The 27986-nt window shown below is 36.4% G+C and overlaps 1 protein-coding gene across 2 annotated transcripts; it reads left to right on the top strand.

The window, feature by feature from the left end:
* Positions 1-1042: 1042 nt before the first annotated feature.
* Positions 1043-27956, top strand: fndc5b (fibronectin type III domain containing 5b). Of its 2 annotated transcripts, XM_082185328.1 has the most exons (7): positions 1043-1319; positions 4561-4722; positions 11906-12021; positions 14765-14963; positions 19001-19090; positions 21257-21442; positions 23763-27956. In XM_082185328.1, the coding sequence occupies exons 4-6, from the start codon at positions 14780-14782 to the stop codon at positions 21394-21396; spliced, it is 414 nt and encodes a 137-aa protein (XP_082041454.1). In that variant the 5' UTR covers positions 1043-1319; positions 4561-4722; positions 11906-12021; positions 14765-14779; the 3' UTR covers positions 21397-21442; positions 23763-27956. The 2 variants fall into 2 exon arrangements, with proteins under 2 accessions (XP_082041454.1, XP_082041453.1); XM_082185327.1 differs by lacking the exon at positions 4561-4722 and having other exon boundaries at positions 1044-1319.
* Positions 27957-27986: the final 30 nt, after the last annotated feature.

Genomic DNA, 27986 nt, shown 5'->3' on the forward strand with positions numbered 1-27986 from the left:
GATAATGTTTATTTTTTAATGTATAATGTATATAATGATAATGTATTAATATGTGTCTGAGTAACTTGTAATGTAATTTTCATGGTTACTGAAATATTATTAAAAGGCTTGTTGAAACATTGGCTAGCTATCAAAACTGTTTATTAGGCCTATATGTAGCTAAGCATCAAAGGGAAGTTTTATTCCATATTTTGACATATACCTATCAAAGGTGAAATAGCTTCACAAACAAGATAAAAAAGGTAAGGCGGGAATTGATTGGATAATTGTGGTTTGTTTGCTATTGCTGTGATCTCATGTGAGTGACAGGTTGTCACGCCCTCACGTCAGCAAACACGTCATCAGAGAGGAGAAGAGATGCTGCTGGGGCAAGAGGGAAAGGAATCTATTTTGATTTTAAAATTAATGCTAATTTTTTTTTTTTTTGAGGTTAAAAACACATAATGATGTACTACGGATACATTATTTATAGGCTAATAGCTAAATACTGCTATAGGGCCTACCTATTCCATAAAAAAATAAGAATTGTTCGTTTTGATTTAAAGCCTCTCAACCTTTAGGATTTGGGTCAAGCCTCAGTTTGAAAGTATTATTTAGACCCCCTAAAGGTCTAAGTACCGTCTTATTCTTCAATTTCAATTATTTTTCTACTTTGAAGATCGTCAAGTGTCTTTATTCGGGTGTAAATTATCATCCATATCACCGCTGGAACTTGGACAGCGTTGTCACGAGGAGCCTGTTACTTTACTCAGCGATATTAGGGCGGGCCAATCACAATCGCTTGTGATTACAGGATAAGGTATTTTATTTAGCCTTTTTACAGCAGTTGCTGTTACTGACCTCCGTTATATGACAGATATAGAATATTTATAGAATATTTGGAATTTATAGATTTAAAAAAAAAAACTTGGAAATGTTCTTAATGAACTAAAATTTGAATGCGGTTTAATTGAGAAATTAGGCTTTGTGAGCCACCGAGCGCCCCCTGGAGGAAGAATACATTATGCCCCATTGTTAATAGTGACAAATGCCGTCCAATGGGCTCAGACAGTCTTCTCATGTCGACTTTCTGCGGCAAGTACGGAGTTTAGATCCAGTGCTGTTCTGGACTGATGCGGGAATAAAGACGGCCACCAGTCGTCAACGTTAAACACATAGACGCCGACTTATAAGTTTAAAAATCGTGTGAGTAAATGGGATTCAACGTCTTCCGTACAGAATGTAAAGAATTCCTTGAAGGATGTGGGGAATTGAAGGCTCGTGCGCTGCGCTGTTATTGTTGTTTTTGGCTTATATCTCCGTTTCCTCGGTTAACGCCGGTAAGTTTGCGTGATTATATTTATTTAGACAGGAATGTTATTTTTTTTATATATGGTCATTATTGGGCTTTTGCGCTAGAAATAGAAAAAGACACGAAACCCTGTTACACTATTTTTGCATGATTAAACAGAATGGCAACTGTTTTATCTTAATATTACAAACAATATGCATAGTTAAAAAGCATTCTGATATGTTCACACTGACAGAGAACAGACAGATTGCGGGTATGAGATGAATAAATGATGCGCTACTACCTGTTCAGCCCTTCATTGGGAAGCACAAGCCGCTCGTGGGTTTACACTGTTCATTCAGACTGCATGTAAATGCTGTGAACAATTCATGTGATCCTAATTGATTCTGTTCACAGAGACAGTAGAAACCTGGTCGGTAGACAGAGATTACAGTTTGAACGCACATCACAATTGAGAGCTCTGGGATTTAGGGCATGTGTCTGGATGCATGCAGACACATTATATATTAGTAGGCTACTGAATTCATTTGTTTAATGGCTTATGATCTGATAACTAGTAGGCTACAGCTAAATAACTACAGCAGAATAATGATTACTTTGTCAAGGTCACAAATTCACCCCCTTCAATTGTATTTGCATTTATCTTTCTCCATTAATTTAACCTTTCTAAGCAGTATATTATTTAATAGCCAATCAATGTTTTGTATTAGTATGCTTTTTTTTCTTCTCTGGCCTATATATAATCTAATAAATATGGAATTCTGCTTATTTTAATTTTTTAAACCTATAAAACAATAGCTGGTTTCACTTATACAAAAATGTTTGTGCAGATAACAACATGCAATATCGTTTGTTGGATGGTTCAGCTGTTAACTTGCTTTAAGATACTGTTAGTTAAACAGCTTGGAAAGGATTTACAATGATAATTTACCTTTTTAAAAGTGCTGTATAACTCAGTTTCTCAATATATTTACATTTACATTTATTCATTTAGCTGACGCTTTTTATCCAAAGCGACTTACAATTGCTATATATGTCAGAGGTCACACGCCTCTGGAGCAACTAGGGGTTAAGTGTCTTGCTCAGGGACACATTGGTGTCTCACAGTGGATTCGAACCCGGGTCTCTCACACCAAAGGCATGTGTCTTATCCACTGCGCCACTACCACCCCAATATGTAACCTGAGATATATAAAGTGCCAGTACTTTTGAATGACCAATGTAAAGATGCAAATTCATCTTTTTAAATTCAAGTAGCCTAAGTGTCAGTTCGCAGAAACACTGAAACTAAAAACATTAAAAAGCTTTTTAGGCAAATGTACATTTAAATATTCATAACAATTACTAGTCTTAATGAGTATGTTTTAAGCATTTTGATTCACATGGCGTGTGTGTTTTAAGTTTCACTCCTGCTTTTTGTGGTTGCATGAAAATGAGTGGATCACCTGACACCTAAAAAGGATAAAAGTGAAAAGTAGCCTATTGGCAGCAATTTGAAATTACTCCGAGTTTGCTAGATGTCATGCTGCTTGCTTTATGTGGATGCATAACACCAAATAAGCACTATTATTGTGATTATTTTACAATGTAGACAGATTTGTTGACGATTTAATGGATGAGGGCATTGAATGTTGCGTTGCTCGAAATTTATGTGTGTAACATTAGATAAAAAAAAAAAAAACGTACCCCATTCCACCCTTTTTTTCTTACCAAGACATAATAGGCTCTGATCATTAGCTGTTTTTAAATGATCAAAACAAAATGACATTAATCTGATGATAAATCGGTGTATCAGTAATAATAGCCATCAAGAAACCTATAGGACTGCATGCGTTCATTTACCTCAGAGGAGGGATGTCGGTCACACTTTAGATTAGGGTCCACTTCTCACTATTAACTAACTATTATCTACGACTTTTGCCTAATTACTGCTTATTAATGGTTAGTAAGGTAGTTGTTAAGTGGATGTAGAATATGGTGATGCTGAATAAGGCATTCATATGTGCTTTATAAGTAACAATAAACAGCCAATATCCTAGTAATATGCATGCTAATAAGCAACCTAATAGTGAGAATTGGACCCTAAACTAAAGTGTTACCGGGATGTCGTAACTGGGAATGACGTCAAACCCGAGTTGACCACGTTCCAGTTAACAGGTCAGAAATCTAAGATGGATGCGTCCAGGCAAGCCTTCGTTGCAGAAGAACCTATTGTAGATTCCTATTGGAATACAAACACATAAAAAAGCAGTATTTTGCACAGATAATACCGAAGTATCATGTCCACCATTAGAGGTTGGAAAGCACTGTGTGCACCACTGAATTTATTGAGACACAGACAAACAGAAGTGCTAATAAGCAATGCTACTGCTTCACATTGGTTGATGCACTGAGTATTGGATTCTGAAGTCGGGGTCGTTGCGCTTCCAACGAGTTTCCCAGTCACAACTCCGACTTGAGGAGGCATTCCACTCAAAAGTTCCTATTGGGGACGAAGACTTTCCCACCTCGGAGGACAAATGGCATGCACCATTGAAGTCGGCATGAAATGGAAGTTTCTTCCCTATTGTGACGTATATCCAAGGGAAATGGCTTTTCGAACAAGAAAAAATGTAGGGCGGGACTTGATTTTGTGCTCCGGGAACTGATTGGATCATTGTGGTTTGCTATTGCTGTGATCTCATTTGAGTGACAGGTTTTTGTTGCCCTTGCACCAGTGAACACATCATCAGAGAAGAGAAGAGAGGTCGCTGCAAGAGGGAGGGGAAGTTCTTTGATTAAAAATTACGAGGGCACATCAAAAATAATAATGATGTGCACAGATAAAGCATTTATAATAAACATTGCGATATTCCATAAAAATACTCATTTTTAATTTTGAAATCATGGTGACTTGAAATGCATGGTTTTCTAGAGGAAGGCACTTGTGAGTTGATTCTATAACAGTAGTTTGGTAAAGGAGGGCAGTCTGCTAGAACAGTCTACTATTGCACATCAGCAGCACCTGTTTTGACAATCTGAAAATTGCAATAGTGTAGAAATACACAACAAAGGCTCTTTTATCAAAAAAAGATGCTGTGAAGTGATATGGCCAATCCATATATCTTGTTGAAATAAGAGCGCAGCGTGTGCTACATTACAATGCTGTTCTGAGCTGCTAATGTGTAACATTATGTACAGATTAACTGTAATAGACAACACACACAAACAGACACTAATAAAGCACACCGAACCATTTTCAATCTGCTTTTCTCTTTTATGTTGTCTAGAGAAGCAACAAAGCCTCTGTCCATACTTCTTTATGCTGAGGCATTGGCAGTGATGCAGGACGGAGGAATATTAATGAAGAGAGCCAGTGACATTTCCACACCATTATGAAAAGAACACGGTTTCAAACACCCTTTCTAATACAGAGAAGCAAGAGGAAGCAGGTGAAACAAACATGTCGGAGAATAACTGATCAACTTTAAGGCTGCATGATGGTTTAGTCTTATTACAGGCCTGTTGTATTTTGTTATGACGCTTGTGATGAAAGGCAGAGGTGCCCACGCAATGTGCAACGCGGAGTTCCTCGCTCCGAGCTCTCGCATGTTTGTTTCATCTGACAGTGTCAGGCGTCTCATCAAAGCTACGGGAGGACATTGCGAATATGTTATGAGTCTGATATTGTTTAGCGGGGCCAATCGCCCCTGTGCATTGAATATTAGAGCAAATCTATCAGTTTATCACTCTGAGATTCTGTGTTTGATGCATTAAGACTAGGGATGTCAGATCCCTAAAATATAGGCAGGCAATAGAATTCAATATATTGTTTGTTATTTGTCTTAAGTGTATTTTGGTGAGGCACATGAAGCCTGAATTGCTCATTGGTTTAGAGCTGGGATGCAGTAGTTAGTGCACAGGATATTAATACATTGAGTTATGGTGCTCAGGTCAGACTCAAAGCCGTTTATCTTGTGAAATTATGTTTATGTTGCAGCCTTATGCTAAACTGCTTTAAATGACTTTTTTTCACATCAGTCTGCACTCTATACACCATAATTACAAAGCAAAAAACTGGAAATAAATAAGACTTCTTAATGTTTTTGTCTTTTATGCACACCAAGGCTGCATTTATTTGAGAAATATTGCAAAAATATTATAACAATGTAAAATAACTACTCATAACTAATCATAGTATGCTGATTTGGTGCTCAATAATGATCAGTTATTATTGATGCTCTATTATTAATAATGGTCATCAATGTTGAAAACAGGTTTTGATACATTTGTTCAAGGATTCTTTGATTTGATGAATAGAAAGGTAAATGAACAGCTAATAAATGCTGTTTTTATGATGCTTATATGCCACAGTTGGCCACTGCCGCTCCTTTCATGTTTATTTTACGATAAAAGTTAAGTTTAATGTCCGCCTCCTTCTTCCCTGAACATAAACTTTGTTAGTAACGTTCGATCACTTAAATTGACATTATTTTATCTAGTTCTAATGAAATAACGCAACTGTGCAAGTACTGAATTATTACTCATATACGGGTCACTTTATTTGACAAATTAAAGTTGTGGGCTAACGCAGTACTGTTTACTTGGTCAAAACAATCATACAAAAAAAAATACATTTGAATGTGTTGAAAGTTATGTTATAATGTTACTCTGTGCGTTCGCTCGGTGGCTGGTATGAGACACTTATTGCACATTGCAATAAGCTTGATCGATATTAGAATATCACTAAAAGCTGGATGACTTGTGTTGCTAAATGGCATGCAATTAATTCAAAATATATTTTATGTTGGAGAAAATGCTGTATAACTGTTACAAAAAATGAAGCTCTTTCTGATTATGCTATGTTAGCCTCTTGACAAAATAATATTGCCTCTGAGGCACGGTACAAACACGTTACGCATAAAATTAGCATGGTGGATTCTCACTGCGTGATATTACTCTCACACAAGAGTACTGTCAAGAATATCTGAAAATAAGAGGCGGTCAGGTGGAGTGCAGACTCCGAGCTAAGTTGTTATTAGATGCTGGAGGAGAGCAGTTTGCATCGCTTCCTCTGAGTTCAAGACAGGCCATGGGTGTGTGGATCAGAGACTGGGATTTTAATCTCAAGGGTTTAATATTCTCAGTCTGGAGGTCAGCCTGAGCTGTGAAACCACTTATAGACTTCAGGCAAAACTGCCTCCTGTCATCACTGAATTGTTTATCAGAGGCTCGGTTTTTACTCTCCATAAGGGAGCTTTGCTAAATTACTGTAGCCTATATTAAGAAATATTTTCACAGGTCAGTGAAATAATGAAACATTTGGTTTAAGCTGCTAGTTTCCATTTTTTTCCCCAGACTCATGATCTGATTTTAAAAAGCTACAGTACCTGATGGCCTTATATAAACAAACCAAAAATCTTTGCATTTACTCTGAAACTAAATGGCAACCTCTCCGTCCAATTAGCTTCATGCTACTATTTACAATGTGACAGAGCTTCAGCTCCTGACCAAAACTTACCCCGATAAATATCCCTCTAAGGCTTCCTGTGGGACAGCAGTGCTAAGCTTAATATTTACGAGGACTGCCATGTCCAGGGACAGAGGACGCAGTCAAGCCAAGCCAAGAGATTCACCTCACAGCCTTGGCTCCCTAAATCAGGGCTGCTGGTCTAGGTAATGCGGCTGCCCGCCAGACTGCACAATCCTCAGACACAAGACAACCAGAACGAAAAAACTCTTGCTTCCTACAAGGGCGACTAGCAAACATGCATGAGTTCAATGTGACATGTTGAAAAATGAATCAAATTAACTTTTCCAAAGGGCCAGTTTTCCTAAGCAGTGCTCATTGCAAGATTGCCGATTGAGTTGAATGCCTTGAAAGTCTATACATTCAAAACACGTTTGTCTCCGCGGACAGGCTAATACACTTTAGGTTTGGTGTCTGGCTGAAGGCCAAGGACCTATAGAACATTCACATGAAGCCCATTACCTACCGATGGGATCCAGAAAGACTGAATGAACGTCTTCTGCCTGTCCTGAGGTAACATTAACGCACTGTATGTGTTAACATCATGTATGACACCTCAACTCTTCAGTGGTGGTAAAAAATGTATATTCAAGGCAGCTTGACCTTAGTTTTTAAGAAGGCTTAATTAAAAGGCTTAATTAGGTGAAGCGCTGGTGTTGAAGACTTTTGGAAAATATCCAAACAAAAGGCAAATTATAAAACACATCCATTCATTAAAGGTGAAGTGTGTAACTTGAGCGATACTGAATAGAATAATAAGGATTTTTACCCATTTTTTTTCACAAATACTCTCACGGTCAACCTACAAAAGGCTTGATTTTATTTTCTCCGAATTTATAACTGGAAACATTGAAACACTTTTAAAGGAATAGTTACCCAAATATGAAATGTAACCCTCATGTCATTCTAAACCCTAATGCCTTTCTTCCAAACCAAAAGGAGAAGTTTAGCAGTTCATGCTGCTCTTTTCCATAGAAACAGGAGCTTAAAATAAGACCTCAATAAAGCAAAATAAAAGTGGTTCATACAACTTTATACACTATACTAGAGTCTTCTGAAGTCATGTGAGAAAGAGAAGTTGTTATTCACTGAAAATTGTCAAACTTGAGCATATTCAAACTTAACGTCACTGTGTAAGTAATTTAAATATTGGCTTGTTCCTTACACTAAGATATTTCTAATTTCAACATACCAGTGATATTTTAGTATTATTTATATACTATTATTATTTATTCATATTTTGAATGATCTTTTATTTTTATATTTTCATGTTTAAATTTACATTTTAAGTGAACTAACCTTTTGCACAACAAGATTTCTCGAACCATGAATTCCGGGAATTAATTCAATATATGTTTCTGAATGCATGTTACATTCCTCCCCTATTTAAATTGTGATGTATGATTGTTCCAAACACATCCTGCCCAGTGGGAAACATATTGTGTCCTCAGGGATGACTGGCTTTCTCTGTCTGTCATCACTTTTACATACACAATTTCCCATCTGCAGGGTGTGAATTTGTTACATTGTGATGGATGACGTTAACCAGACAACCATTTCACTCTGCAGTCAACAAACATTACTGATGATTAGAACTTCATGCACCAATTTAAGCAACAGCATAGTATCATTCTGACAAGTGATGACATACAACACAACTTCTGACATCTTCGTTGCAAAACATTTCATTTAATTCATGAACAAAATGCCCAATGGCCAAACAGCGGCTGGCTTTGTGTACTCTAGGCTGTGCCAGGCCATTTTCTTTGTTTGATGACCATCAAAGACAAAGAGGCTGGTTCAGATAGCAATCTAAGAGCTCCCACACAGTAAATAAAAGTAAAGAGCAGTGGAAATATTGATCTAGAGCAGTGGGTCTTCACTATTTTTTTCATGAGAGCCGCACTGATAGGACAAAGTCAGTAGGAGAGCCATTTTTACCGCAAAGTATAAAAAGTTACATCCAGTCATAAATGCCATGTCTGCTTATCAATCTGTCACCCCTGAACATACAATATGCAATGCAATAAATACAAAAAGGTAAAAAAAAAACTAAAAAAAATTATTTACCATCATTTGCCAGTCAAATTTGTAACTGAGACAAGTTGATTTCCCTTAATGACAAAAAAGCAGGATTTCCAGAATACACTCACCTAAAGGATTATTAGGAACACCATACTAATACTTTGACCCCCTTTCGCCTTCAGAACTGCCTTAATTCTACGTGGCATTGATTCAACAAGGTGCTGAAAGCATTCTTTAGAAATGTTGGCCCATATTGATAGGATAGCATCTTGCAGTTGATGGAGATTTGTGGGATGCACATCCAGGGCACGAAGCTCCCGTTCCACCACATCCCAAAGATGCTCTATTGGGTTGAGATCTGGTGACTGTTGGGGCCATTTTAGTACAGTGAACTCATTGTCATGTTCAAGAAACCAATTTGAAATGATTCGAGCTTTGTGACATGGTGCATTATCCTGCTGGAAGTAGCCATCAGAGGATGGGTACATGGTGGTCATAAAGGGATGGACATGGTCAGAAACAATGCTCAGGTAGGCCGTGGCATTTAAACGATGCCCAATTGGCACTAAGGGGCCTAAAGTGTGCCAAGAAAACATCCCCCACACCATTACACATTTACATTTACATTTACATTTATTCATTTAGCTGACGCTTTTATACAAAGCGACTTACAATTGCTATATATGTCAGAGGTCGCACGCCTCTGGAGCAACTAAGGGTTAAGTGTCTTGCTCAGGGACACATTGGTGTCTCACAGTGGATTCGAACCCGGGTCTCTCACACCAAAGGCATGTGTCTTATCCATTGCGCCACCACCACCAGCCTGCACAGTGGTAACAAGGCATGATGGATCCATGTTCTCATTCTGTTTACGCCAAATTCTGACTCTACCATCTGAATGTCTCAACAGAAATCGAGACTCATCAGACCAGGCAACATTTTTCCAGTCTTAAACTGTCCAATTTTGGTGAGCTCGTGCAAATTGTAGCCTCTTTTTCCTATTTGTAGTGGAGATGAGTGGTACCCGGTGGGGTCTTCTGCTGTTGTAGCCCATCCGCCTCAAGGTTGTGCGTGTTGTGGCTTCACAAATGCTTTGCTGCATACCTCGGTTGTAACGAGTGGTTATTTCAGTCAAAGTTGCTCTTCTATCAGCTTGAATCAGTCGGCCCATTCTCCTCTGACCTCTAGCATCAACAAGGCATTTTCGCCCACAGGACTGCCGCATACTGGATGTTTTTCCCTTTTCACACCATTCTTTGTAAACCCTAGAAATGGTTGTGCGTGAAAATCCCAGTAACTGAGCAGATTGTGAAATACTCAGACCGGCCCGTCTGGCACCAACAACCATGCCACGCTCAAAATTGCTTAAATCACCTTTCTTTCCCATTCTGACATTCAGTTTGGAGTTCAGGAGATTGTCTTGACCCGGACCACACCCCTAAATGCATTGAAGCAACTGCCATGTGATTGGTTGATTAGATAATTGCATTAATGAGAAATTGAACAGGTGTCCCTAATAATCCTTTAGGTGAGTGTATATTCATCCCAGAATGACCTTAAGTTATTTTTTTCAACATTAGCCCATCATGTAGCCTATCTAACCATCCAAGAGCACATGCTTGCAGCGTTAAAGAGCTGGAAAGACCGGCATGACTGTAAACTCCGAAGATAATGTGTTTACATGCACAACTTTTGTTTCAATCGGACTGAATTCAGTCCGATTGATGAATCTGAATGTATTGTAGTTCACGTGAACGCTAAACATCGTGATGTGATACATGATCGGGTTGATGTGCGCATTTATAAGTCAAAAGATTCAAATCGGAATAGATTTTTTGACATGTGCACACTGCACAAATATACAAAGTTTCCCGCTGCTGTTGTCGCTTAACCATTGTCCTATATTGGTTCTTTTTTTGTTTTAAACAGCAGACTTAATATTTATCCAATTCTGGTCATAATTTGGAGACTATGAACATATGAACCGGTGTGCCGTGCTGTTTGTAGGCTATTTATCACGCAGTATAAAGGCCCAAAACCAGTCGTCTGTGGATGAGAATCTGGAACCAGGACTGGTGAGCCATTGTCCTGCTTCACTTCATAGATGCTGAGTGAAAGGAGAATTATAGAATGACAGGACACTCATTTACGACACTGTATTCATCAGGAGAACAGCTCGTTCAGCGCGTCATACGTCGTCCTTTCTGTTTCTGTTTTCAATCGATCAAGTGTTTACATGTTCTCTTGATAAACCACCCCTTTCAATCCGATCGAAATTATTTATAATAGAGCTGACACTTTGAGTTTGTAATGGGTTATGTTATAGTCCTACTTGTTTTTAATGTTTTTATGAAATATCGGTAGTGACTGCATGATCACCTTATTATTTACCGCCGTGCGAGCCACAAATTAAAGCTTTGCGAGCCTCATGAGGTAACGCTAAGTTACAATGAGTAACACTGATGTAGTGTTACTCATTGTAACACTGTTACATTTCCATTAGCCAAACCTCACTTATCATTTCGGTATTAGACAAAATAGCTAGAGAATGACATAACAAAGACGTTAAACGAGACAGAATGAATCATTTGTTTGGTAAATATTTTCACAACATCATAACCAGGATGGGTCTTGCTGCAGACATGCATTTTCTGTGACGTCTTATGAGTTGTAAATAAGTTAATATATATATATATCCCTGCCATGTATGTTAAATTATTAAATTAAATGGTTATTCAGAATCAGTTATTATCACAAATGACTGTGACTGGTCCAATTCAGTTATTATTGTCATAATACACAGTGAGGAGGTGAAACAAAATAATCATTATCGTTTCGACAATTTATTTTGTTTTACATCCTTTTAAGTTTCATTAGGAAAATGAGCAAAAATTATCTTTGCTGTTGCAAAGTACACACAACATTACACCCTAGCAAATAGCATAGTTCGACAAACACTCGCATTTTGTGCAGTCTTAATGTTCTTGTGCATAAATGAGGGACTATAAAATGAGAGAGGTCTTGCAGTATGTCACATCAGTACCTTTTATCCCTTTATGTCTTTTTTTGTGTCTCCTCAGACAGTTTATCTGCTCCGCTCAATGTGACCATCAAAGCACTGGAGGGGAACTCGGCGATAGTGACATGGGAGATTCTGGAGGGAGACCCAGTTATTGGGTTTGCCATCACCCAGCAGGTACTGAACCAGTTAATGGTCCATTTCGAGTCCTTACATGTGCAAAACAGGGGGAAATCACCTCATAACTCAAGTTTAATGAGGCAATATCATGGAGGAATGCTTGTGTAAGCATATTGGTTATGTGTCAATGTAGACTGGTCTGCTTCCTCTTCGAGGGCACATGCTGTTGATATTTTAGATGGCCTTGAGCTTCTGTAAATGTTTTATGCGTGCATGCATTAGTGTGTGTGTGCAGATTTGAGGAAAGCAGTCACTGTGGAGACCTCAGTAATAAGGACCGCAGTGACCATCTGCTGGAGTACAAAGCCATTACAGCTTGTCACCAAACTGAGCAAGACAGAGTTTCTGCAGTGTGTGTGTGTGTGTGTGTGTGTGTGTGTGTGTGTTAATTTTATCTCCTCATGAATTTCTCATGCCACTTATCACAACTATGGGATGATTTCACTAAGAATTGCGGTGATAGCACTGTTTATTAGTGCACACTATAAATCTGTTCCGACAATGACATCATCTATGCGGGTCTTTAGTGAATAAGACATTATTAAAGTAAACATTAAACAGCATTTGATATCTTTTTTACTAAAATACATGAGTGAAACAGATGGATCAATCTTAAAGTACTATTAATTTTTGATATTGATGCTGTATCAAGAGGGTAGATAATCACATATATTTTTCAGTCAGGTGTTCATTTTTAACAAATTAATGCTCATAAGCTTTGAAGTGGAAAAAAAAAATACTATTTGGTATTACCAAATAGTTATATTGGATAGGAACTATTTTTCCTTTCTCTCATTTTCTGAGTGAAACGGTAAAAGATACATGCACAAACAGAGCAGACAGAGGAATGAAAGATAAACTATATCTGGAGATTCATGAGATTGTATTGGGGGTGAGGTTTGCTACAAATTTTTTTCTTTAATGTGAAGTTAATAAATACATAGAACACAAAAGTGATTATGTTCTGGAATAAATTAAACTAAGCACAATTTTTTTTCATTAAATGTTACAAATAATGGCTTTCAAATTGAATTTGACCACAAATTACCCATTTTATCTTTCAAAAAAGAAAGAAAGATAGCTTGGTGTCAGGGTTATATTTAATTTCTTGTGTTTTGTTTTTATTCTCCCTGTTCTTGTTTGCCTGAGTTCTGTTTTCCTAGTTAGTTTCCTTGTTTGTTAATTAGTTACACACACCTATTTCTGTTTTGCTGATTACCTCTCCCCATGTATTTAAGCTCTGTGTTCTTTCTGTTCAGTGTTTGGTCTCGTTTGCATTTATGTGTTGTGGTTGTAAGTTATTTCCTAGTTATTTTCCTGCATGTTTCTCTTGGATTTTGTTGAATAAAAGGACTATTGTGAACTCTACATCATTGTGCGCGTATACGGCCACACACCCCATGACAGAAGACTGTTTGCCTTTGCACCATCTGCCCCGAGGAGGACGTCACCAGATCTTCCGGTCACCAGCTCCACCTAGCAAAGAGGATTCCCTGGCTCCGCCTTCAGCCACAGAGCCCATCACTACACCTCGGCTTGTCGACCAGTTGGCTCCACCTTGGCTTCTCCCTCCCTCGGCTCCACCTAGGACCGGCATCCTTAAGGCTTCACCGGGCTCCCTTTTCCCTTAGGCTCCACCTTGATCAGTCGTCTCACTTCCTGCGCCACAGACTTCCAGGCCTTCAGCTGCACTTTGTCCCTGCACCCCTACGGCTCCGCTTTCCCTACAGCTCCGTCTTGGTCCTCAGTCTTACCGGCTCCACCTCAGTGCTCTGGCACCCTGGCTCCACCTCGGAAGCTCGTCACTGTGGCTCCACCTAGGTCTTCAGAGCCATCTGTGTTACTTTGCCCCATCATCTCTTTGGCTCCACCTGGGTCTTCACTTCCATTGACTCCGTCTCTGTCTGTCATCCCCCTGGTTAAACCTGCTAAGTTTCCTCCATGGGCCTTCGTACTGGCTGTGGTCTGGGTCCCCGCCAGGCTCCTCCTGCTCCTGGCTCCTCCCACCATCATCACCGCCTTGGTCTCTCGAACCGTCCTCTCTTCCAGATTCTTTCCATTCACCTGATCCACGTCCTCCTGAGTTGGACTATTAATTATAGTTACGTCGCTAGTATGCGCCTTTCCGGAGCGGGGGTGTAATGTCAGGGTTATGTTAAGTTTCTTGTGTTTTGTTGTTATTTTCCCTGTTCCCATTTGCCTGTGTTCTGTTTTGCTGATTACTTCTCCCCATGTATTTAAGCCCTGAGTTCTTTCTGTTCAGTGTTCGGTCTTGTTTGCACTTATGTGTTGAGTTATGCGTTTATGTGTTGCGTTGTGGTTTTAAGTTATTTCCTAGTTATTCTCCTGCGTGTTTCTCTTGGATTTTGTTTAATAAAAGGACTATTGTGAACTCTCCATCGTCGTGCGCTTTGTTAAAGCCACTCTCCCCATGACACCTGGACGGAGTGGTGAAAATAAGAGGACTTGGTGACATCAACCAAAGAGGAAAGTTGTTGTAGACACAGAGCAAAATATTACATACTGATTATATATTACAATGGATTTTTTTTATCTCTGGAATTACATACACTGATGAATTATTCACAATTAGACCAGGAACATGCATTTGAAAAAGTTAATAGGATGAATTTTGATTTCATGTTGACTTACATGTCTGTGGCATCAACCACATTTATCCTTGGATTATTAGCATAAGCCTCTCAATCTAATTATTTCTTTCTAAATTTGATGTTTATAGAAGAAGGACGTTCGTATGCTGCGATTCATCCAGGAAGTGAACACCACCACTCGTTCATGTGCATTATGGGACTTGGAGGAAGACACAGAGTACATTGTGCATGTGCAGTCCATTAGCATGAGCGGCACCAGCCCCCTGAGTGAACCTGTTCTGTTCCGCACTCCCAAAGAGTCAGAGAAACTAGCCTCAAAAAGCCCAGGTAACTACCGAAAGCAATTTTTTTTGGGGACAAAATAATCCACAATACCATAATAGTACCATAATATTTTTTGAAGCACTTCAGAGGATTATTTTGGAAATTGCATCTTAAAGTACTAAAGTACTTAAAGTAAAAGCATCTTAAGAGTTAACATCTTGCAACTGCAAATTTATTTAGCATATTCACAATGTCTTTCCTGTAGCTCAGTGGTAAGAGCATTGCGTTAACAACGCAAGGTTGTGGGTTCGATCCCAGGGGATTGCACATACCTATGTATAAATGTATAGGATAATGCAATGTAAGTCGCTTTGGATAAAAGCGTCTGCCAAATGCATAAATGTAAATGTCATTTCTTGTAATTTCAACATTATATCTTGCAGGACCATTAATTGTGTCATAATTTACTCAACCTCATGCCGTTCCAAATCTGTATGACTACTTTCCTCTGTGGAAAAACAAAAGTTTTTCTTTTTTCTTTTTGGAAGAATATGCTGGTGAATATAATAAAAGTGGATAAGGACTGGTATGTACAGCTCCAAAATATCCTAAAAGTAGTTATATTCCTCATGCACTATATTCCAAGTCTTCTGAAGCCAGTGATACTCATTAAGATGATGCTTTTATCCAAAGTGACTTACAAATAAGGAATAAAACAAAGCGATTCACACTAAGGAGGCAGTAACGTGAAATGCTGAAATACAAAGTTTAAAATTGTTCAGAGGAGTACAGGTACTGATAATACCAGAGAAAACTAGAATAAAGATGAAATTCACTTCATTATTGACTGAACATTTTGATGTCAGCAGTAGTTCTTTGTGGTGTGTTGAGTAGAGAAATTGCAAAGTCTGATTCACGAACAGATCATTCCTTTTGGGTAAGATCTTTCAGTGAATAGATTGATCCAGTTCACAAAACTGGTCTGAATGATTTAAACTTCATCCATTTATTGCAATTGTATTAAAAACTGACTAGTATATATATAAATAAAATGTCTACTTAATGTTTCAAGAAAGAAAGAAAGAAAGCCACACACATTCAGAAGAACAACATGATGAATGATGACAGAATCTTTAGCTTAATTTAGCTTAGTCATTAGCTTATATAAATGATTATATACAGAGATACAATACTGATATCTTTGCACAGTTGAAAAAATAGATTCGTTTGAAAGATGACTAACGGTCAAATAATTTCCGTAGAGGGAAAAAAAGCCACAGCAGGGAGGTGGTTATACAACCGCTCTAAAAATGGTGTTGTGTCATAATTCAGTGCATGAAGTGCTCACTTTTGTGCGTTTTACCAATGCGTTTTCTTTTAAGGAGCTTGTCTTATCTAGAGCAACACACAAAACAGCCAATTTTCATGTTGTGTAATGCATTTCGATGACCTACTTACTTGGACAAACATCTGCCGGGGAGGATTGTGTTCCTGAAACACTTGCCATTTTATGGGTGAGTGTCAGTCCTTGGCACTGGACTGTGTTGATGACATTTAGTGTCAAACCATCAGTTGTGCAGGTTAGAGTCAGGGCAGGAGTTGTCAGTGAGGTGTAACCTCAGACATTAGTAAAATGTCAAATGATACCTCTTCATCTTACATCTATGTTTTTGAAAAAAAAAGCAACTATTATTTAGTTTCAAAGAATGGTTCTCATAAAAAATGTGAAAAATAAGCAATACATTTATCTAATTTGCTATCATGTACACTACTGTTCAAATGTTTGGGGTCAGTAATATATATTTTTTAATGTTTTTGAAAGAAGTCTCTTACGGAAAAATACAGTAAAAACAGTAATATTGTGAAATATATTTTTTTATAATTTAAAATGACTGTTGTCCATTTTAATGTGTTTTAAAATGTAATTTATTTCTGTGATGGAATATTTTCAGCATCATTTCTTCAGTCTTCAGTGTCACATGATCCTTCAGATATCCTTCTAATATGCTGATTTTCTCCTCAAGAAACATTTATCATTATTATACATGTGTTACATAAACCGTGATACATTTTTCCAGGATTCTTTAGGATGTTTAGAGCGTTCAAAAGAGCAGCATTTATTTGAAATATGAATATTTTGTAACATTATAAATGTCTTTATTTTCTTTACTTCTTATCCTTGCAGAATAAAAGTATTAAATTCTTCTTTTTCCAAAAAAATATACAAAAATCACACTGACCCCAAACTTTTAAGCAGTAGAGTATAACAAAAAAAAACAAAAAAAAAAGAAAGAAAAAAAGATATTAATATATTTTGTATATGTGCCCTGCTCTCAAGATATTGATTTTGGCATTTTGACAACTAAACAACATTTATGTCACTCAATATAGTACAATATTAAAATACCGTTAAATATTATACAGTATAAAATACAGTGGGGTAAAAAAAAACGGAATAATTGAAAATGTAATTAAAAATGAATAATATTTTAGTATTGTAACCAATTTAAAACAAAGAAAAGTTATGTTATAAAATGAATTTGAAATTGGTAACACTTTACAATAAGGTTTAATTAGTAAACATCATTTAACAACATTAGTTCATTAGTACATTAGTAAATCAAAATTTACTAATACATTATTAAAATTAAAGTTGTATTTGTTAATTAGTTAATGCACTGTGAAGTAACATGAAGAAACAATGAATAGCTGTATTTTTATGAACTAATGTTAACAAAGATGAACAAATACAGTTACGAATGTATTGCTCATAGTTAGTTGTAACAAATGAAACCTTATTGTAAAATGTTACCGAAATATTTTATATTCTGAACTATTTCTAGGTCAGATGGTCTTCCTTCCATTTTATTTGAGCAAAATTCTAAACAAAATATTTCAATCTATTAAAAAAAATATATAATTATTATGCTGATAATATAAAATATAAAAATACATAATTATTATTGATTTTTTTTATATAAAAATGTATTTTGATAATATTTTTCACAAGTGATCTCTGACTTTTGGGACTCACTGTAAAAATAAAAATTACAAACTGGCCTGTAGATTAATCTATTATTGTATTTAAAGGACGCTCTAGTGTCATATTCATTAAGCTATAAAGTTCTCTTTTTCAGGATCCATCTTAAATCTGTTAACTCTGCACTAATGCCATTCGTGATGGATCAGGGGTAGAATTGTGCTTAGGCGCAGCAGAGAGTATAGTTTACAGATGGATAATTTTTAGCTGACGCATGTGTCAGTTGGATAGCAGGAGCGTTTACAAAAAAACAGTTTAATCATCAGGCATTAATGCTCAAGGTACACTGTAATTAAGTGATCACCATCACACTTCACTAAATACCAGAGCAGCTAATGAACACAGACAGTTAATCTTTCTCTCCGCTGGCCTCCCCTCTCCATCGCTTCAGGGTGGCTTCGTGTTGGTTTTTGTATTGATGTTGATGGTGAGCTGAAAACTGCCTCAACTTTTCCCCTGCACTCAAGCGCCTTTCAGTTTCACCTAAAGGGTATCGAGTTTTTCTTCAAAGAAAGAAGAGGCGCACAAAGAGACGAGTGTAACTTCTCCCTGCAGTCATTATGAAGCACAACTCTTCTGCTCCTTCAGATAAGAAGGACGTTGAAGAACTTGGCTTTTCCCTCTGCGGTTAATCAGTGAACATAGACCAGAGCGCTACGTACAGTTTCTTTTAAATAACCAGGCTTTAATTAGAAGACACTTTAAATCTTCAGTCAAGAAAGTGACCCCTGAGGTCTTCTCCCAGTGAGAGGAGAGCGCAACCCCGAAGTGATCCTCACAGTCATCCGCTTCGACTTGGGTTTTATGAGTTGAATTGGGATTTTTTGACATGAAACATAAATAATAAATATATCTGATGCGGAGAAGATGGTTTGCTTTAGGCTCCGCTTTATATCCTCTTGAGGCTAATTAAATAACCCTCAAAAATGCTTTTAATTCCTTAAATAATTCTACTGTGGTTTTGCGTGTTTTCACGGTGCCTGTGCTTTGATAACTACAGAAGTGTGCTTGTTTTCTGGCTATATGAGTGAATGAACTGTGTTTGTTTGAATCCACACAGATGAAGTGACCATGGAGGAGGTTGGCCAGGCCGCCCAGCTCAGGGCTGGAGAGCTCATTATCATTGTGGTGGTTCTCGTCATGTGGGCAGGTCAGAATGTGACCAATGATCAAACAGTTTGACCAATCAGACACAAATCAAATGTTGACTGGAGAAATTCACATTGGCTACATTCACACAGCAATATACTGTATATATTTGGAAATAGCCAATGTGAATTTCTCTAGTCAACATTTGATCATTTATATATATATGAAGAGTTCAGATGCAAAAGCCTCTAAATGCCATCTGAAATTTTCTTGTAGAATGATCATTTTTATCAAGCTTGTATATTTAAGTTCAGTAATTTCACTTAAATGATAATTAATAGGTAATCTTCATTGCCTTTTAAGTGAAGTTATTGAATTTAAATATACGAGCTTGATAAAAATGATCATTCTAGAAGAAAATTTCAGATGGCATTTAGAGGCTTTTGCATCTGAACTCTTCATATATATACAAAGTGATGCTTGAAAGTTTGTGAACCCCTTGCAGAATCTGTGAAAATGTGAATAATTTTAACATAATAAGAGGGATCATATAAAATGCAGGCTATTATTTATTTAGTACTGTCCTGAATACAATATTTTACATAAAATATGTTATAGTCCACAAGACAAAAAATAGCTGAATTTATAAACGTTTTTTATTATTATAAAAACAGGATAGAATGTCAAATTTTTTTCATATTTTGTTTAAATATCTTCTTTTTTTCTTTTCTTTTTTTTTAACGGCTCTTTGGAAGCAACAGAAGATACTTGCATGTTTCCCGGAAGACAAATTAAGTACAATTTACCGTGATCTTCAAATTCAAAAAGTTTTCACCCCCCGACTCTTAATGCGTCGTGTTTCCTTCTGGAGCATCAGTGAATGTTTGAACCTTTTTTAATAGTTGTGTTTGAGTCCCTCAATTGTCCTCAGTGTGAAAAGATGGATCTCAAAATCATACAGTCACTGCTGGAAAGGGTTCAAATATGCAAAAGATGCTGTAAAACTGAAGAATTTGCAGGACCAAAAGCATTTTTCTTAAGAACATTGGGCAGTTTAACTGCTCAGGACAAACAAGAGACTCAAGAACAACCATCACAAAAACATCATCCAGGTAATGACACTCAGTATTAAGAATCAAGGGTATGTAAACTTTTGATCGGGGTCATTTTTATAAATGCAGCAATTATTTTCAGCTATTTCTTGTGGACTATATGTAAACATCTTTTATGTAAATTATCGTATTCAGGACAGTACTAAATAAAAAATAACATGCATTTTGTATGATCCCTCTTATTTTGTTAAAATTGTATTTAATAAAAAAATATTCTAATATTATTCTAACAAATATTCTGAAATGATTAATTTTATTATAAAAAATTATAAAAGCTATAAATATTACCATTTCCACATCAGAAAATATATTTTTTTACTATGTTTTTTATAGTTTTAAGTTCTCGCTGCTATGATTTTATTTTTTGCTCAAAGTGAGGAATGTTTTTGCAATTCCCATTTGATTTAAGTTACAGTAACACTTATAATTACTTTTATGAAAAAGTCATTAATGTTAAAAGTCATTAAGATTACAAAATGCTTAACATATCAGTAGTTCATAAACATTCAGATATGATTACAAGTTTGTAACTATATCTTTTTAGAATAAAGTTGAATAACTGAATATTGTGTTTGTGAGTGTGTGTGTGTGTGTGTGTGTGTGTGTGTGTGTGTGTGTGTGTGTGTGTGTATGTATACAGTTAATTCACATTAAACATTTAAATTTAGTTGCATGACATTTCTAACTCTTCGCGTCTATATTTGCAAATAATGGGTTTTGATAAAATTGTCATTAATTGCTATTAAAAGTTCTCTAGTCTGTGGTCATAAATGTGGTCATGCTAGAATGGAGAAAAGACAAGAGCGTATCTAAAGTTATGATTGGGTCTTATAGAGGCTTTCCTTATCTTTTTATAATCCACGTCAAGTCTTTTAGAAGACTGGGGAATAAATCATCAGACAGGACAGTACTAGCACAACTTAACTCAAGGCCGCAGTGCAGCTCATCATCCTGTTCTAGTCCAGATTTAATTTGCATGTTATTATTTGGGGCAGAATCATGCTGCAATCCATCATTGCATTTTTTCCTTTCCTTCTTTCGACAATGTCTCATCCATCACCACCACTCTCCCATCCTGTCTTCAACTCTCCGAACCCTCTTTCATTTGTGCACAGGTGTGATAGCTCTGTTCTGCCGCCAGTATGACATCATCAAAGACAACGAGCCCAACAATAACAAGGACAAAGCCAAGAACTCTTCAGAGTGCAGTACTCCAGAGCACCCTACGGGGGGACTACTGCGCAGCAAGGTCTAATTCAGCCTTCCCCTGTCGGCAATAATAGGCTTTAGCCTCAGGACAGGTATGTTGGTTGATTGTGTGCTTGCTTGACTTAATCGAAAGTGTAACATATCTAAGTTAAGTTTAAGGACTAGGTTTGGTCTTTTGTTGTTTTGTAGTATTTAAGATATGTTTCATTGTTTGCTTTTCTAATACAAACCATGTTCCCATGCTTAAAAACATGGGAAAATGTAAAGTACTTGCAAGGCAGCGCTGTATTGACATTTCTCATTCTAGTTCAGGTTTGTTCTAATCCGCTAAACCAAACACTGCTTACTGTACATTCAGTCTCATGTGTGCTATCCTTTTAAAAAAAAAAAAAAAAAATATATATATATATATATATATAAACATCCTTTTTTCTAATTTTATATAATATACACTACCATTTTCTAAAGTTTGGGGTTATTAAGAGTTTTTTAAAGACATTTATAATGTTACAAAAGATTTCTGTTTTAAATAAATGCTGAACTGTTATTCATAAAAGAATCCTGAAACAAATGTGGTTTCCAAAAAAAAAAAAACACATTTATTTCAACTGATAATAATAGGAAATATTTCTTGAGCACCAAATCAGCATTTTGAATGATTTCTTAAGGGTCATGTGACACTGAAAACTGGAGTAATGATGCTGAAAAACACAGGAATTCATTACATTTTCAAACATTATCAAAAAGAAAACATTTATTTTAAAATGTTATAATATTTCAAATATTACTGTTTTTACAGTAAACCATTTTTACTTGATAAAAAAATAAATGCTTCTTTGGTGAGCATAAGACTTGCATAAGAATTCTGTCAAAATAATTTATTTTACCCAAACGTTTAAATGGTAGTGTATGCATAAATTTACTATAATTAATATTTTTGTTTAGAATTAAAGATTGAAAAACTCCAGCAATGATGTCATCAATATTTGCATACCAAACTGCAAGTGGTCAACTTCCTCACATCTATTAGCATAATGAGTTGCAATTATTGTATGATTTCGTTTTATTTGCATATACAACATTTAATTATTTTAGCAAAGTGGCTCTGTTCCAAAAGCTAGTTAGCTTTCTCGCTGCCTACTGCCTTCTGTGGCAGCATGCTAACTGATATGCAACCTAATAAGTGACTGCTCTTCATAGACAGCAAATCTGTAAGTAATAGAAATAGCACTCCTTTTGTGACGCACACGAGAGACTTGACTATCCCTGCATCACAATGTGCATATTATACATCCTAAATAGTATGTGAGACTAAAATAAGTGTGTCCTAAAGCATAGTATGTTGAAAAGAGTGTGCCAATATTTTCTAGATGGTCTACTATTTCTGGTAGATTTTTCGAAGTGTGGAACCATGCATACTCTAATGGCTAATATTGCGCACAAGCCATTGTGCTTTGGAGGAGGATTCGGTTCAGAACTACAAATACGAATATATGTTAAAAAACTACAAACATGGCAGATGTGGGAGGACGCTAAAGAGCGCAGCCTCTCGCGAGTCAGTCGTTAGCGCACCTCTTGAGGCCAGGGAAGTGAGGTTTAAACGCACAGCTCTTACTGGCCTACGTCCGTTACATGTACATACTTCTAGGGAGACGTATAAGTAGGCGAAGTAGGATGCAGCATCACAATTGAATTCAATAGAATTTGACGTTAGCATGTTGCTAAGCTAATGGCATTATAATCTAATAAGAATAAATATACATAACACGGAATGACAGTTATATAAATAGTTAATTTTTAATCATATTAAAATATTTGTAGCTATCTTTTAAGAATTAAATAAATGTTTATAATTAGCATTACTCTCACTTTGTCTGGCATCTTGGATTTGTAGGATTGTTCATCAGTCACAATGCATTCTGGGATTGCCTTCTTTACAAAGGATACATGCAATGCTAATATAATTATGCTGCCTATATCTTTTAGAACTGTATTTGCGTTATTGAGCAGTAGACCAACATCAATGGTTCCATGAAAAGCCTTCAACATCCATTAAACCTTTAATTTCCACAAGTAATAGTGGGAAAAGGTTCTTTAGATTATTAAAATGTTGGGACAAAATTGGTTCTTTTAAGAACTGTTAGCTGGAAATGCCATCACTGTGAAAATCACCTTACCTTTATTTCTAAGTGTATGGTGCCTTAAAATAGTGGCTTATTAGGCAGTTTACTAGATTTTGGAACAGAGTGTGTGTATTGATTCCTGTGTTTAGCTGACTGACAATAAGATAATAAGCTAGCCTAAAGCTTGAACATTGTTCTTTTGCTGCCTTGCAAGCACTAGTAGTAATTCCTTGAGGAAATGCAAATCTTTTGGTCTTTTAACTCTCATTTTGTTTCGTCTTCCCAAAAGTGCTCTGAGACAAAACAAGTAAGCCATCAAATCACAAAGTTGTGAAGCCCACCTCTCATCCTCAATCAGAACAACCTTTAAGTATTCCCATCGACCAACATGAACTCTTTGGTGCTTGTCTGTTTGGGACATTGAGACAAACTTGAGGATGAAATGGACAGGATGGTTCCAGAACTGCAATGCTGGAAGTTTCAGCCGTTTGAAGCGAGTTGTTGAGTTTCGATCTACAGCTGCCTCAGCTGAAGGACTCAAACCCTGCTGTGAGCTGGAAGACCAGAGACGTCGTGCCACTAGGAGTGTCTTTGGCTCCTGTGTAGACTCGCAGAGATAAGGAGAAACCTGCCACCCCGCATAAACCTTAAATAAACCAGGAAGCTGTGTTGTGAAAAAGAAGGAAGAGCTCACCGTCATATTCAGCTCTGAACCACCTGAAGGTTCTTTCTTTTCACACCTCTAGATTTGTTTTGTTTTCTTTACTCCATTATCCGCCCTCCAGCAGCCAATCACGCACCGTCTAGGTAATTTGATGTGGTGTAATTGGTGCGGTAGGATCTTTCTTCTCAGCACTCTTGCTCTCAGGGCATTCAGGAAAACATCCATAGGAGGATGATGGACCAGATCAGATCAGATTCACCCACCTGCGGCTCAATCACACCGTTCAGACCGAACTGCACATCCGAGATTGATGAAGAGCTCCATATTATAATAGTGATAGAAAACCTATTTAATCGCTTGTTTGTCTCAAGTAAATCAACAGCTTGTCGTCTCTAATGAGCACATTACTGTACAGTGATTGCTATTTTGGTCTTCATATTACATTCATTAGCATATTCAGCATGAGTATGGCAATTTACCGCTTTTATGTGCCGCTAAGATATAGAGTTGGGTGCCTTTTTCCCCACAGGCTTTTCTGGATTACCGTCCCTTTAAAAAGTTCAGTCTTAAAGTCAACATGAAATCAAAACTGACCCTATTAACTTTCATACTACATCTTTCTTGTGTTTTATCGTGAATGATTCCTCTGTTATTCAAACGGGGAAGAAAAAAAAAAGTTATAAATTGAGACCATTGTTTTTGCGACCTATTGAGTTCTCAATTGATTTTCCCAACCTTCATTTTTTTCCCCTGGTTCAATATCTTTTTTAACATGTCGCCTTCAATGTAAATTTTTATGCAGCACCGCACATTACATGAGGGAGGATTACAAGAATTTGTTTCCACAATATATTAATTAGTTTCCTCGCTTTAGTTCAATCATGTTCACAGTTTAATTAAATGAAGACAAGGGAACAAATTAGTAAAACATGGCCACATATTAATATATTTTGTGGAAATGAGTTCTTAATTCATCACTACAATATCTTTTTTCTTCTTCCACATAATATGCAGTACTCTGTAATTAAAAGAAAATGTATTTTTTGTTGGTCAGGGTTTTTGTCTTTTGATTAAAATAGCATTCAAAATGTAGTAATTTTTCAGATATATTAATTTAAAAACTTTTAAATGACTTGTAATTTCCAAATAAATTACATTTTAGGATGCGAAGAGAATTGCAAAATTTGTACCAAATATACAAACTTTCCATATATGATCATCAGATGATTATGGAAGCTTGTTTCCACCACTGAATAAAAAAAAAAAAAAAAGTTATTTAAGATATTTTATATCACAACAGGAAAAAAAAAAGTCAGAATTGTGAGTTTATAGCTCACAATTCGGACTTTATTTTTTGCAATTGTGAGTTTACCTGTATATCCAGCAATTCTGACTTTATAACTCACAATTGCAAGTTTATATCCAACAATTCTGACTTTATAACTCACAATTGCAAGTTTATATCTCGCAATTCAACAAAAAAAGTAAAAATTGCGAGATGTTAACTCGCAATTGCAAGAACAAAAGTCAGTATTGCAAGTTTATATCTCGCAATTCTGCAAAAAAAGTCAGAATTGTGAGATAAAAAGTTGCAATTATCCTTTTATGATTTATTCTGTGGCGGAAACAAGCTTCCATAGATGATTGCCTCACCAACCAACTTTCTGTTTACCCCTTTCATTCTCACTGAAATTACTAACTTAGATTTTTCTAAGATTTGTCTTCTTCAAAATCATTATTAGTCAATTGGTAATATTCTGCGCCATTTTTCTTGTCATTTTCGTCAGCAGTTCAAAATGAATCATTTAATTATCAACACAATGCACATTTTATCACTTCTTCACTATAGTAGATGAAAATCATAAAAAAAAAAAACTTTGTAACAAAGATTTTCTTCCGTAATTTGGTTGAAAAGATCAACAGTGGTCACATTAAAAAAAGTAACATGGTCCCGTTTCATGTTGACTTTAAATTCCTTCTAATTTAGAATTATAAGAAATGTTCTTTTTGACAGTTTAAGCAAACTATACGCAAGACCAGATCTGTCTGATGGTCTATATCGTCCTTATCGGCTAGACTCCCGGGCAAACTGAAGAAGTCCTCGTGTGTCAGGAATGAAGAGTGGGAATGGAGGTCAGAGGTCTAGAAAACATTGATTCCCTCAGCCATTGGTCATTTGGGACTCTACATGATCTGAGTTCAATTCAATGACACTGCAACAGTTCGACTTTAATGAGGTTACAGACTGTACGCATTCTTCAAGGACGTGAATTAGACTGTTAGTATCTGATCTGAAGAACAAAACCTTCCATTATTCTTAAAACCAACCTATATGGGTACACAAAGAGCAGTGGTATTGAAACAGACCCATCTCATTTTTCAAACGCATAGAAGAATGTAAAAGCAAAGTTAAGACTTCTATTACTCTGAGGACATGAGGCTCCAGGTTGGCTCGCCATTTATATTCAGAAGCTCTCAATGTTGGGATGGATTGCACCATTAATCAAGCGTGTTGAAAGCCACCTGAAGGTATCTCAGAACAATTAAACAATTCCGCATTGGTGACCATTACCTCCTCATCTCTGTCACCATGGCGACAGCCTAACGGACTGTCCTCTCACTCCGCAGCCGTCTACGAGTCACCCGCACCTTCGTTTTTCATTCCCGCCAGAGGAGGAAAGCGTATATTTCTTCTTTAATGACTGCTAATTAACCTTGGCCATGGGGAAGAGAGCTCAGACAGACTGCTGGGTGAAAAATGGCTCATATCAATATTCTGTCTGAGCGGCTTACGCAGAAGAACAGAAGGTTGGGTGCGAGGACTGGCTTAAACCAGAGAGGACCGGCAACGTGTTTTCTGTTCAGACACGTACTGAGGTTTTGTGTCTTGTATTAACTGGCAGCACTTTCATTCAGATTATAATGATAATTTCATGTGAAATAGACACAAGTGCCACAATGAACAGATGTGGGCTGTGTTTAGAGGGGAATTCTAGTGTACTGCTTACTGCACTTACTGCTTGCTTTCCAATTTATGGAAATATGTCTTTTTCAAATAGTGAAGAATGAGATGTTAAAAATCACAGCTGGTTCATTCATCACTCTGGAAATGGAAGATCAATTCTTCATTCATTGCAGTGTTTACACTGTGTTGAACATGTCTAGGTTGTATTTTACCCCGAAATCTAAAGAAAGAAATACGAAATGTATAATATCTTAATATTTAACCTATTTTAAAAGGGTTTCTTTCAAATTAAGCACATTTACCCCCAAGTGTGAATAAAATGAATGAAAAAATAAATAAAAAATTGAATGCTACCGTTCAATATTAAGTGTTAGGAAGATTTTTATTAAGCAAGGGTGTGTTAAATTGATCAAAAAAGTGACAAAAAAAAAAAAAAGACATTTATAAAGTTACAAGTCTTCAAATAAATGCTGTTCTTTTGAACTTTCTATTCAAAGAATTTTGGTTTCTACAAAAATATTAAGCAGCACAACTGTTTTCAACATTGATAATATAAGAAATGTTTTTATTGAGCAGCAAATCAGCATTGAATGATTTCTGAAGGATCATGTGACGCTGAAGACTGGAGAAAAATACAGCTTTGTCATCACAGGAATATATTACATTTTAAAATACATTCAAAAATAAAAAAAGTTATTTTAATTTGTAATATTTGACAATATTACAGTTTAACTATTTTTGTCTGTACAGTTCAGTGACTTAAATCTTGCCAACCTAAACTTTTGAATGGTAGTGTGCATGGTAGTATTTTTTTTTATACTGCCTTTAATTATTAATGGATTATTCCTATATTAAATTAATTATTAATGGATTATTCCTATATT

This window comes from Leuciscus leuciscus (genome assembly GCF_965113295.1).
Source record: "Leuciscus leuciscus genome assembly, chromosome: 12".
Classification (NCBI taxonomy): Eukaryota; Metazoa; Chordata; class Actinopteri; order Cypriniformes; family Leuciscidae; genus Leuciscus; species Leuciscus leuciscus.